General features: G+C 38.8%; 1 protein-coding gene across 1 annotated transcript in view; it reads right to left on the reverse strand.

Annotated features, from left to right (window-relative positions):
- smoc1 (SPARC related modular calcium binding 1) overlaps positions 1-859 on the reverse strand; it is a 73,939-nt gene extending 73,080 nt beyond the window's left edge. The window contains exon 1 of the mRNA XM_056255073.1: positions 485-859. Within this exon, the coding sequence (XP_056111048.1) occupies positions 485-589 (105 nt within the window). The 5' untranslated portion in view covers positions 590-859. The remainder of the gene's footprint in view (positions 1-484) is intronic.
- Positions 860-13,986: the final 13,127 nt, after the last annotated feature.

Below are 13,986 nucleotides of genomic sequence, written 5' to 3' on the forward strand. Positions count from 1 at the left end.
AGACCTTTATGACAAAAGGTCAATGGGTGTACTCAAGTCTCACTGACAATGTGCCTCAGCAAGCAAAACCCAACTATTCAGCTGAATCACCAAAAGATGCTCTGATGTTATTACGCATTCTAGAATGTTTAATCCTTCCAATAACTAATATGTGTCATACTAATAATAAGTTGCCCTGGTATTCAGGATGCAATGCAACATTCTTTAACTCAGTGTCACTGTTTAAGGCAGCAAAAAGATGCTGTGAAATTTCATAACATTAGTTATGTATGTCACTAACAAGTAAGAAGAATGGTCAAACCCATATTCTGAGATATTTGGGGCACGCTGAATCAGAATATTGAATTGCATAATTATTTTAGCATAATGCATTGACATCGCTACAGTATAAGCGCTTTATGCGTCACATTGACAACTTTGAATGACGCACGTAAGTTATCAGAATGACAAATGCGTAAATGTGCGGCGTTACGCACGGACTTACCCGGGGACCACTGGACTTCTGCGCTGAGGCTGGTGGCAGGCACATCATCATCAGTAGCGCGTGGGAATACAAAAACACAAAAAGGACCCGATTGTGGAAATACATTCTGTCTGACGTTGAAGTATTAAGACAACTGACAGCCTACGGACAAGATTAACTTAAGAATTGGCAAAGGTCCCAAAGTTGCAGGAAATTCCAAAAGTTTGTTCCCAGATAAATTCGTCCTCAGCGGGTTCCTCCTTCACATGTGTGCGTTTTCATAGTGCCAGAGAGAACGCAGACAAGATGACGATAGTCGTAGTGATACACTCTTTCCACTGCGTGGGATGTACTGTCCTTTCCAGAGCTACAGGTTGAATAGTTTGTCTTACACTTTGGGACGCGTTTAAAACCTCAGGAGGTGGGATTGCTTGGCGTGATTGACAGCGGGATCGTCCAATGACAGCGCAGTTCGACGGGGTGGGGGGTGCAAAAGTCCGCGGATTAATCATCAGTCCACTTGGTTACAGCAAGAGTAATGACGCACTCTATGCCTTTCTTTTACACAACTGTCCTATACGCAATTTATTTATGTTTTATGGTCGTTTAATTAGCGTAAAGATAAAGCGTATTATTTAATAACTTATATTTGTAATATTTAATCATTTATATAATTATTTTTTACAAGGGAGATTGACGCAGGTTGTCACAAATGTTTAATCTTCTTATTATTATTACGGTTAGCCTACATATTTCAATAAATGTGACTTCATTTAGTGAAGGCAATGCACCTCTTCTGTTGTTTAAATATTCCCAATTAAAATATAAACGCCAATTTTATGTTTAAAATATTGATATTCTATGGATATTCTGTTTTGTATTATTGTATTATGCACTCTAAAAAATTCTGGGTTGTTTCAACCCAAATTTGGGTCAAATATGGACAAACCCAAATGGTGGGTTAAAAATGTAATTAAAAAATTTACAGTTGAAAGTGAAAGTTGAAGTTGGGTTAAAATTTTAAATTACATTTTTAACCCAACTTTTGGGTTTGTCCATATTTGACCCAAAACAACCCAGCATTTTTTAGAGTGTGAGAAAAAAATTCTAATCAAGCGATTACAAATATTGTGACGAATTTTCAAGACATGATTATTAGCTAGCATGATTGTGTCATTTGACCTTTTTTATTTATGAATTCTTAAAGATGTGTGTCAAACTGTGTGAGAAAGAGAGGAAGAGTAACATTATTAAATAAAACATTATCTAGATAGATAGATAGATAGATAGATAGATAGATAGATACCGGTAGATAGATAGATAGATAGATAGATAGATAGATAGATAGATAGATAGATAGATAGATAGATAGATAGATAGATAGATAGATAGATAGATAGTCTGTCCGTCCGTCCGTCCGTCCGTCCATCCATCCATCCAGATCTAGATAATATGATAATAATATATATACTTATTTAAAACTATTGAATAATAGTTGAATAATAATAAAAATACATAATTAAATTTGAACCATTCTCCCAGCTTCTCAAAAGTTCAATTCTATCCTATTCGATTGCATTTTAAGGAGAAAAGGAGAGAAAGAGAGGCGCAGCTCATAAGCAGGGCTCAGGTCTGCTCAGGTCTGCCTCCATGTGGTTCTCCTATCATGGATGAGGGATGAACCTCGATCTGCCGTTAGCTTTCCACTGGGATCTCGGTTATGCCGTGCTCCACGCCGTGTCAGCTGGCCTGTGTGTCCGGGACTGTGTGAAGCTCCTCTGGGGGAGGCGAGGGGGGACAGGAGTGTCTAATGGAATGTTAACGAGATCACTTTATGTCCTGTATCCACTTTCCTTTAACCATGTCCTCATACAAAACAAAGACGCTTTCTGGCGTGTGAAAAAAAAAGAAAAGTTGTTGTTGGAGAAACGTTGACCAACACAGACGGCTGTTGTCACTTGGCTGGACTTGAAACAAATGTTTGACAAGGGGCAGAGAGAAAGGAAAGGGCGAACAAGCTGAAAAGGTCTGTGCTGCCCAATTATCACACCGACCCTTTCCACAGATCCTCAATGGCGGTTCACTGTCTGTTTATAGCAAGCAAAGCCGACAGAAAATTAGCAGGTGTCTGTAGACAAGAGCAGCCAGCCCAAACCAGCGGGCACCCTGCCGACTCCAACGCAATTATTACCAGGCCATGCACATTTGGTGGCTTTCATCAACACATCAGTACAGAGGAGAGGTCTCTTATGTTATTATGATGTCTTAGATAAGCATGACAGGCCCGCTTCATGTTAAGTGTCCTTAATACCTTTGTACTTTAAATTGTGTGCTTCTAACTGCTGTTAAACCCATTTACAGCTTTTATAATTAGACATCTGGACCGAGCTTTATTGTGGTTTTACCAGCTTTCAGAGAAGTTAAAGTTTCATTCCTTCAGCTAATGTCTTTGACAGCAATTGTCTCCTTCAAGATGTACGGATCCTCGCCAGATGTCTAATTAATCCATGAAATGTTTTACTGTGTGCCCTTTTTTTTTCCTTTTCAGAAATGCATGGTTTTAAAATTAGTGGCAAGGAGAAATTCTCTGTTGTTTCTTATAAAATGCATTTCGAGAAATAAAATAGACAAGTGACTAAACTGTTGACATTCTGTAAGTGTATATTAAGGGAATATTCCATGTTCTGTTCAAGTAAAGCTCAGTTGACAGTATTTGTGGCACAATTGCACAATGCTGATTATCACAAAAAAGTTTACACTTTATTTTAAGGTTTTCATGTTACAGTGTAATTGTACAATTAAGTATGGAGTAATATTAATTAACTATGTACTTATACGGCAGGATTAGGGTTTGGTTTAGGGTTATTTGCATGTATTATGCATGTTTTACTGTTATTACTATAACGTGTAAGTTAACGAGGACACTGTAAATCAAAGTGTTACCAAAAAGCCCTTTCTTTTATTTTAAAAAGTATTTTTTAAAGGTAATTACACTGCAACTAAGTCACCTTAAACTAGTTTATCCAATTAATGTGCATATATGACTAAGGTCATTTATTATTGGATGGGTTGAAGTTCATACTGAAGATTTATGATTGCAACATCTGTCCTGAAACTGCACACTGTGTTCTTTTACTCAGGAGAAAAAGAAGCAGAAGTCTTCATTTAGTCTCAGTGTAATCTCAATGGAGAAATAAGTGAGATCTCATTACAGGCTGTACGTTCCTACAGGTGTGTATCTGTGTTCTCAGAGCTGGTAATATACATGTAATCTGGAGTATAAAAAATAAGGGTTACTGGTACACTTTATTTTAAGGGGTCATTACAGTGTAATTATATATTTAAGGACTGAGTAATATTAAGCAACTACATGTACTTACTATAGGGTTAGGGTAGGATTAGGATTTGGTTGAAGGTTAGTTGCATGTAATTATGCATATGTAACCCCTCCAAGTTTACTCGCACAGCAACTACTAGCTGGCCTCCGTTACACATAACTTACTGTTATTACTATGGTAAGTACATGTAACATATGTAACAAGGACACTGTAAAATAAAGTGTTACCAAATTAAGTACTTGTAATTAGATTATATTACATTTTAAAATTCTCGTAATCAGTACATTTTTTATTGATTACATATTCACAAAAAATGATTCATATGTATACATTCAGAAAGTCTTGCAGTTTTGGAGTTTCACATACAGATTAGCCGCTCGTCAGGTGGCTATAAATCACACAGAACATTGAGAGGCCACAGCATTTGACCACTGGATTTACAGAAATCATTTTGTTGTGTGTTTTGCAACATTGCATAATCAACTCCTGACGAACACATTCATTAATTATTTGAATTATTACTCAGTAATTGAATAATGTATTGATGTGTCTTTGTAAGGTTTTTGTCTTTCAAACACATTTTTATTATGATTTTTATTATTTTTAAATGATTTAATTCGATTTTTATTATACTCATAAAGCCTCTGCAGTTCCATCATGAACCGCAGTCTGAGAAACCCTGACCTAATGTAATGTTTAATGCACTTCATGTTGTTGATAACAAAGAAAGACATATTTTATTTCTCTTTGTATTTTTATATCAATATGGTACAATATTATCCTATTAAATTCAATGTGATGGTCAAAAGTAATCAAAAAGTAGTCTGATTTTATTACATACCACTCACCTAAAGGATTATTAGGAACACCTGTTCAATTTATCATTAATGCAATTATCTAATCAACCAATCACATGGCAGTTGCTTCAATGCATTTAGGGGTGTGGTCCTGGTCAAGACAATCTCCTGAACTCCAAACTGAATGTCAGAATGGGAAAGAAAGGTGATTTAAGCAATTTTGAGCGTGGCATGGTTGTTGGTGCCAGACGGGCCGGTCTGAGTATTTCACAATCTGCTCAGTTACTGGGATTTTCACGCACAACCATTTCTAGGGTTTACAAAGAATGGTGTGAAAAGGGAAAAACATCCGGTATGCGGCAGTCCTGTGGGCTAAAATGCCTTGTTGATGCTAGAGGTCAGAGGAGAATTGGCCGACTGATTCAAGCTGATAGAAGAGCAACTTTGACTGAAATAACCACTCGTCACAACCGAGGTATGCAGCAAAGCATTTGTGAAGCCACAACACGCACAACCTTGAGGCGGATGGGCTACAACAGCAGAAGACCCCACCGGGTACCACTCATCTCCACTACAAATAGGAAAAAGAGGCTACAATTTGCAAGAGCTCACCAAAATTGGACAGTTGAAGACTGGAAAAATGTTGCCTGGTCTGATGAGTCTCGATTTCTGTTGAGACATTCAGATGGTAGAGTCCGAATTTGGCATAAACAGAATGAGAACATGGATCCATCATGCCTTGTTACCGCTGTGCAGGCTGGTGGTGGTGGTGTAATGGTGTGGGGGATGTTTTCTTGGCACACTTTAGGCCCCTTAGTGCCAATTGGGCATCGTTTAAATGCCACGGCCTACCTGAGCATTGTTTCTGACCATGTCCATCCCTTTATGCCCACCATGTACCCATCCTCTGATGGCTATTTCCAGCAGGATAATGCACCATGTCACAAAGCTCGAATCATTTCAAATTGGTTTCTTAAACATGAACACTCATTGGAGTTCACTGTACTAAAATGGCCCCCACAGTCACCAGATCTCAACCCAATAGAGCATCTTTGGGATGTGGTGGAACGGGAGCTTCGTGCCCTGGATGTGCATCCCACAAATCTCCATCAACTGCAAGATGCTATCCTATCAATATGGGCCAACATGTCTAAAGAATGCTTTCAGCACCTTGTTGAATCAATGCCACGTAGAATTAAGGCAGTTCTGAAGGCGAAAGGGGGTCAAACACATTAGTATGGTGTTCCTAATAATCCTTTAGGTGAGTGTATGTGCTGTAATGGATTACGTTACTAACTACAATTTTTGTCTTGTAATTTGGAATTAGGAACGGACTACAATTTGTAAGTAATCTACAGCACTGCTCTCGGTGAGTCATTTAATTATTATGCTTTTTGGAAGGTGTTTTTTTTTTCTTTCAAAATGCACAGATTCACGCCATTTTGTATTTACATGTGATGCAGGGATTCACAAACATTTTTTTTTTGTCAGCCGAACCTATAAAAACATAAAAAATATATTTATTTTATATACTTTAATATATTTAAGTACCCCCTGAGATTTTAAAGGTAAGAAATTATTAATTTACTCATCTAAAAAGTAGTCAGATTACCTAAAATGTGAAATGTAATTGGATTACATTACTAACAAAAATTTGTCATGTAATTTGAAATCTGTAATTGACTACAATTAGTAAGTAATCAACCCAGCACATTGTGTGTGTGTGTGTGTGTGTGTGTGTGTGTGTGTGTGTGTGTGTGTGTGTGTGTGTGTGTGTGTGTGTGTGTGTGTGTTATTCCTCATCACTTAATACTTTAAGATAAAGCATTGTGAGTTTAGGGACTCGTATAACAAGACATTTCAGATCGAAGGAATTTCTTAATACATCTTCGTCCATATTTCTCACAAGTGCCTTTTTGACCTGATCGTGGAAGAATGAAGAAAAGAGATGGACAGAGAGAGGACTTCAAACACGAGAATGTTAGGTCAGATGTGGAGCCCTTTCACTTTAAAGTCCCTCATCTGGCTTTCATTTGTGGAATTCCATGTCTTTTACATGTACTGGCTGCGATTTTCACAAGCTCCCGTATCTGGAGGAGTCACATGATTCCAGGCCTGGCCAAAGAGTTCAGTCCAGTCACTGACTTTTTACACCTTATTTAGGGTGTTCTTTAAAGGATACCTCTCAACACACACACACACCCACACACATGTTGGGTTTCCATTTTTTTCATGGGGACTATATTTAGACATAATGATTTTTATACTGTACAAACTGTATATTCTATCCTCTAAACCTTCCCCTCACAGAAAACTTTATGCATTTTTACATTTTCAAAAAACATAATTTTGTATGATTTATAAGCTGTTTTCCTCATGGGGACCCCCCAACAAACACCCCAAGGACAAGGATTTCGGATATTGCCATTTTTGTGCCATCTTTTGTCCCCATAACATAGGGTTTACCAGGACACACACACACACACGCACATTTCGATTTATTCTTCATCCACCTTAGCTTACCTCAAGGGCATCCAAGATGTAGGTGTCTTTGTTTCCGCAGTAGTTTCAATTTTGATATTTTTAGGTCAAACCGTTCTTGTCTGTCAGTCATATAATGCAGGTCTATGGTCACCACCTCAAAGAGCATGCACAGAGAAGTCCAAATTAAACATGATTTAATGACTCGTAAATGTAAGTACACATTGATGGCCTAAGACACGAAACGAGCGGTTTGTGTGAGAAAACGAACAGTATTTATATCGTTTTTACCTCTTGTAATCACAGCCACGTCCAAGTGATCTGACGGCGCCGCCGGTTCGGTCTGTGCGTTACAAGAGGTAAAAACGATATAAATACTGTTCGCGAGTCCGAAATTTTTGCATGCGTTTATTCGTATTCGTGATTCGGTGGCTCTTTAAAGGTGTCCTTGTTACAGTGTGACTACACAATTAAGTACTGAGTAATAGACGTAAGAGGGATTGAGACAGAAATAGAGATTGTTCAGAGGAAAGCGGGGTGTGAAAAGAACCATTGAGACAGTGTCCAACGAGTGGTGTGTCCAACACCTGCACCGCCTATTCACCCGAGTGTTTACACACTGTCATCCACAATTAATGGCTCTCAGGGGTAGGGCTGCTGGGGCCCCAGACCCTTCCTGGGCCCTTATGAGTGCCTAATTGAGCATACCACCCTCCTGATTGAATTAACAACTTGGTCCCAGGGACCTTCACCCCACCGGAGAGGGGGGCTTCGTTCCCTCTGTGCCAGCCCGCTGGAGGAGGGGGGGAAGGAGCAAGGGGTCGAGAGCGCAGAGTTGTCAAAATGTCAGCAAAGCGTGGCCCTTGCTGTTGGCAAAACCAAGCAAGAAATGTGAACTGGGGGCATTCAGAGGTCCCGGTCTTCGCAAGGACAGGCCTGCCAGGTGGACGCTGGGTCGCAAAGCTGGATGTAGTCCATTCTGCATGTTTGGGGCCTACAAAGTATTGCTTCCTATACCTATATTAAGGGGTAAATCACACACACACACACACACACACACACACACACACACACACACACACGTCTGCAAAACTGCAAGCACATTATATGCTTTTCACTCAGTTTGCAATTGTAAATCAAACTTTTTGCAAAATGCTCAACACAGTTCCCTACATTAGACACATCGTTTTAAACTAACAGCTCTTGTGTTTCATTTGGTAAACACTGCCATTCAAATTGCACACTCATTTTCCGATTATACCTACACCAAATGATCATGTGTGAAAACACTTATACATAATTTGATCACTTAGAAATTAAAACTCAATGTTTTGAGAAACAAATACATTATTTTTACCCCATGCATTTCTGTTTAAAGTGTAAATATAGCTAATTTGATCACTTAGAAATCAAAACTTAATGTTTTGAGAAACAAACACATTTTCACCCTTGCATTTATGCTTATTTTCTAAATATATACTGAATATTCATAAGTCGTCTTTATTTCTATAGTGCTTTATATTGTTTCCAAGCGGCTTCACAGTAACAAATTCAAACTAACAGGCTAATAGTGTCATTATACAGCTAAGTATAAGTCACTTCAGTGTTGATTCAGTTCAATAACTGTAAAGTTCATCAATTGTGCACATACTGTATATATAGTGTATTTGTGCACATACATGTATGTGTGACAAACTCCTGTACACTTCACTGCACACTGAACAAGCAAAAGACAATGTTTTTCACATTCGTGTGTAATTTGACGTGTATGGCTAATCATTTGATGGTTTGCTTGTACAATTATACAAAAAAATATTTTTTTTAGAAGAGTTATAATAGTTTTGAATGAAGGGTTTGCTTTTGCAAGAGATGTGTAATGTTTTGCATGTTGTGTGCGTTTGTGGTTTTGTGTAGAGTTCAGAGAAAAGGAGCCATAGTTTGAGAAATTGTGTGTAAGCAATTTTAAAAAACTAATAGAATTAATATGTTTGCCAAATAAAAGAGATATGTCTCATACTGTGTATAATTTCATATATAGACCAAACCTTTTTATCCATCCACAATGCACCAGTTCTAAAATCCAATAATCTGAATTTGAGTGAAATTAAAGGTGCAGTAAGCGATTTCTGAGAAACACTGATATTAACCCAAACAAACACACACATACACCCCTCCCTTCATTGCTCCGCCCCCAAAATGCACAAACACACAATGCAAGATTTGATGTCTCTTTATCATAGCTGAAGCGAAGAAAAATAATGCTTCTCGAAAAATAAAGCAAAGATGACGAACGAATGACAAGGAATAAAAAGATATGAACATACAGTAGACAAGAGTATACAAGCAAGAGCTAGTTGTTAGTTGCCAGCAGCTCCAGACAAACAATGACACTCAAAACTGTGCTGTTATGGGGCTAACATTACAACAACAGCATATCTCGGTTCTGTGAAACAGCTAAACCAATGTTACTCACGTATGGAGCAGAAACAACGCAACCTTGTGTCCGTTTTCAGCTCTTCCCGCTTAGGTCTCTCCAGCGCTGGAAAGTAGTGCTGTCAAACAATTAAAATATTTAATCGCGATAAAATCGCATTAATGTCACAGTTAACTCGCGATTAATCGCAATTAATCACACATATTATTCTAAATGTCTCTTGATTTCTTTTTGTCTCATTATTTCTTCTCATTTTAATGCTCTTATCAACATGGAAAAGTGGATCGGCTTGCTTTGTGCAAATGTTTTTTATTGAAAACAACATTGGCATATGCTGTGTTCAATTTCACACTAACATTCTCACTTGGAGCAAATAATCTCTCAATGTAACACTGTCCATTAATAAAAGGGTGAAAGAAATACTGACGAGGTCCTGATATTGACGAGGGGGCGGAGAATTCGCATCAGGTGTGTGTGTGTGTGTGCGCTTGGCCATCATCAAGTGGTATTTCAGACTGGACATGCTGCGATGATGATAGCTCAGTTCACAACGACAAAACACACAGATCACTTTGGTCTTGTCAATGGAACCATTTGGCAACTTTTTAAAAGTAAACTTTCCATTCAGAATCTTATTGGCATCCATTTCTGCGTCTCGTGCTCGTCATCCACTCAAAACGTAACGTTAACCTACTATTTGGCCAGCTCGCAAGCCTAAACAAGTGTGTGCGGCGTGCCTGTTGTTTTGTTTCCGGTGTAGCTAGATCCACTTGCGCTTTGGTCGACGAAGCAACAAAACGTCCTCGCGCGGCTCAAGCCATTGAAATGAATGGGTTTCATAGCGCAGCGCCGTGCATGCCGCATCCTGTTGCAAAAGCATGAGAAAAAACGACAAAGTTTGCTAGGCCAAAAAGACCGTTAATCGAGCTATAAAAAAATTGACGCCGTTAAAATGGGTTTGCGTTAACGCCGTTAATAACGCGTTTAACTGACAGCCCTACTGGAAAGTTTTTCTAATATTAACGCGGGTCCTAAAGCTCTTGCCCGATCCCTTCTTTTTCCAGTGAATTTCCTCTCTGAGCTTTTCTCTTTTGTAATGTCTCTCAGCCATCTCTCTTTCTACAGTCTTTCTTCAAATCTCACTCTCTCTCCTCCCCCATTATGAGTGGACACGCCCCCCACTGCTGATTGGCTACAAGTGTGTTGTGCTGCTCGGTCCGATTCACTTTCAACAGCGTTTCTCAGAAATCACTTACTGCATCTTTAATTACAATTCAATTTTGATTACAGCACTGTGTGTATACGTCAACGTTTAAACATGAGGATTCTACAAAAACTCACCATTACACTGTCAAGTTTCTATATTCCACTATATGTTAGCAGCAATTTAGACATGACATCATGGTTCATGTAGCTGTCATTCAATCAGCTAATAGTGCTCATAACTGAAATGCAATCCAGATGGGGAAAAAAAACCCTGTGGTGTCTTGATTAAGGCATAGAAACCTTTCCATATGCCTCCATCCGCTAACCCCAACCATTTTCATCACTACACCATGCAACTCACCTCTCTGTGACCCCCAGCACATACCATTGTGAACAGTGAACTGTGCAATGGCTATATCTCCCATACACACCAGATCTCATGCCCTCAAATGACAAGGCATCCTGCACGTTCCCTGATGTCACCCCGGTCTCACAGCTTTTCTGATGGAGTCCATGGACGGGGCCAATTAAACTCGCACTGTTCTTACACTGGGTCAAAAGTTTAGTGGGTCACCACCACAGACTCCCCCTCCAGTTATCTAATCCTTGTCCATGAAAAGTGGCTCCGGATGCCAATTAAAACGCATCCTGTTTGTTTTTAAATTTAATTTAGCACAACTGATAATGCAATGATTTGCTATTCATGAGTTCACACTAACAAATAAGTCGGCTGTGTACATATATATGCCTCCTCTTGTACTGATTGGATAGGCAATTTGAACGTGTTCCTTCCGAACTTTGTTAATAAAACATAATTTGTTGGATAAATCTCATGACCAGTCTGTCAAACTTTGTTGCCTTTACAGTTGAAAGGTGATTTTTTTTTTTTATCGGTGCTACCTGACTAGAGAAAACAGAAAAATTCTATTGTCTTCCCTATTGAACGAGGTAGGGGAATGTTAACACCCATTATGCACTGGGAATGCCATGTTGTAATTACCGTAATTACAAGATTTCAACTGGTAAAAAGCGTTCACTTCCTCGTAGAGCTCGTATACAGCTTGTAAGATGGGAAATTTCCGAGAGCTACTAGTTGTACCCCATGACCGCTGCAGATTCATAGGCGTTGCTAGTGTTGAAAACCATAATTCCCAGTCCGAGGATGTGAACCAGAGATGGTCTTATTATTGGGAGATACGAGGGCCCGTGGCTCCACCATTGGAGAATGGTGGCCAACTTGGATCACATGTGCCTTGATAACCAATCACATCACAGCATTGACGTCATTTAATTTCGTTCATAGTTGTGCGACAGTCAATCACTGTTTGCAGATACCATAGAAATGAACGAGAAGTGCCATAAACCGAACCTGTCACACAATTGTCTGTGACTTCTCCTATAAAACAGAATAGATCAATCCAAAGCAAATGTTTATCAGCAAACATGTTGAAGATTAGCCAATGGGCTGTCGATTCATTAAATGATAAGCTATGTCAGCTATTTGTCCATATCCATTTCACTCTGTGCTGTGCCATGACTGCGGCTGTTATGCTTCCGTCTTCTGTCAGCTCGCTTTCTGTTTGGTTATTGTTTCGTTCCACCCGACAATCAAAAGAGTATGAACGCCTTTGTCGTCAGGGTTCCCCCCACACATCAGGATTTCTGATCGTAAATATTCAGCATGTTAAATATTTACGGTTACTGATCAAGGCGGCTCCGACGTTCTTCCGAGCAGGTTCGGTCACTCTTAAAGGGATACTCCACCCAAAAATTGAAAATTCTGTCATCATTTACTCACCCTCAAATTGTTGCAAACCTGTATGAGTTTCTTTCTTCTGCTGAACACAAAGGAAGATATTTTGAAGAACGATTGGAACCAAACAGTTGTTTGGCACCATTGACTTCCATAGTAGAAAAAAAAAAATACTATGGAAGTCAATGGTGCCAAAGTTCCGATCGTTCTTCAAAATATCTTCCTTTGTGTTCAGCAGAAGAAAGAAACTCATGCAGGTTTGCAACAACTTGAGGGTGAGTAAATGATGACAGAATTTTCATTTTTGGGTGGAGTATCCCTTTAACACACCTCACACCACAGATAATCTGTAGAACCATCAAGATAATCAGGACTTCACTGAGGATTGCCGGAAGGGGAGAAATCGGCCCGAATATCTTGTGGTGTGGGCCCAGCATTACCAGGGTCAAATACTGCCCTGCTTTAGAAGGAAACACTTCTTAACAAACTTTTAGTCATAATAGTGTCGACTTGTATTGTTCCCGGCCCGGGTGAAAGAATTCAAAGAGAAAACGTTTCGAGGGAGTGAGTTACTTTGTGTTTCCAGTGAAGGATTCAGTGCGTTGTAGGCAGCAGCTAAAGGCGGAAAAGCATCGTAAATACAAAGAGAACAACGCAACGAAAAATCTAACACACCTCAGTGTTTGTATTCAACATTTCAAACTGATGACCACAAACAAAGTGTTTTAGGCCAAATGGAGGGGAAAACTGCTGTTCTGCCGAACCCCCGGAGCAAAACACTGTACACGTAAGAAAGCTGTTTCCACAGTGTTCCATTCTTACCATAATTCTGTTTAATGAGTATATAAAGATACAATTTTCAGTGATAAACCATACCCATATATTAATTTTCTACCCATGCTAATTACATAGGCCTATTAATTTAGTGTCACAATTTTTTTTTTTAGATTAGTTGTTTGATTGTTGGCCTCTTATAACATGCTTTGTTTACAGTATTTGCTCTTCATATTACTAGTTGTCAACAACATTCATTGTGCATCCTCACATACAAAAGGCCATTGCAGTACCATTGCAGTTTCTGTTTTTTGCATACATAACGGCAACACTATTAAGGATATATAACATAATGGACATTCATGAATTGCATGAAAGCGTATGAGTGGAAAGTTATTTTTACTGGCAGTCTTACAAGTATATGGTTAAATACTTGGCCGTGTTGTTTTGACAAAGCTGTAGAGAAATGACTAATCTTCTTCACTTCATCCATCTCTGTTTGATTTCTCAGCTTTCCCCAGCTCTAATACCAGCAGGTGTTATTAGTGTGTCATCTGCTCAGCTCTAATCCTCTATCTATTAAAGAGATTGGTAACACTTTTACAATAAGGTTTCATGTTAATGCACTGTGAGCTAACATGAACATGTTTATAAACTAACATTAACAAAGTTTAATAAATGCTGTCAATATTGCTCATTGTTAGTTTTTAAGTTAATGCATTAACAAATGTTAACAAATT

This window comes from Rhinichthys klamathensis, unplaced genomic scaffold (genome assembly GCF_029890125.1).
Source record: "Rhinichthys klamathensis goyatoka isolate OS25496 unplaced genomic scaffold, OSU_Roscu_1.1 h1tg000117l_1, whole genome shotgun sequence".
Classification (NCBI taxonomy): Eukaryota; Metazoa; Chordata; class Actinopteri; order Cypriniformes; family Leuciscidae; genus Rhinichthys; species Rhinichthys klamathensis.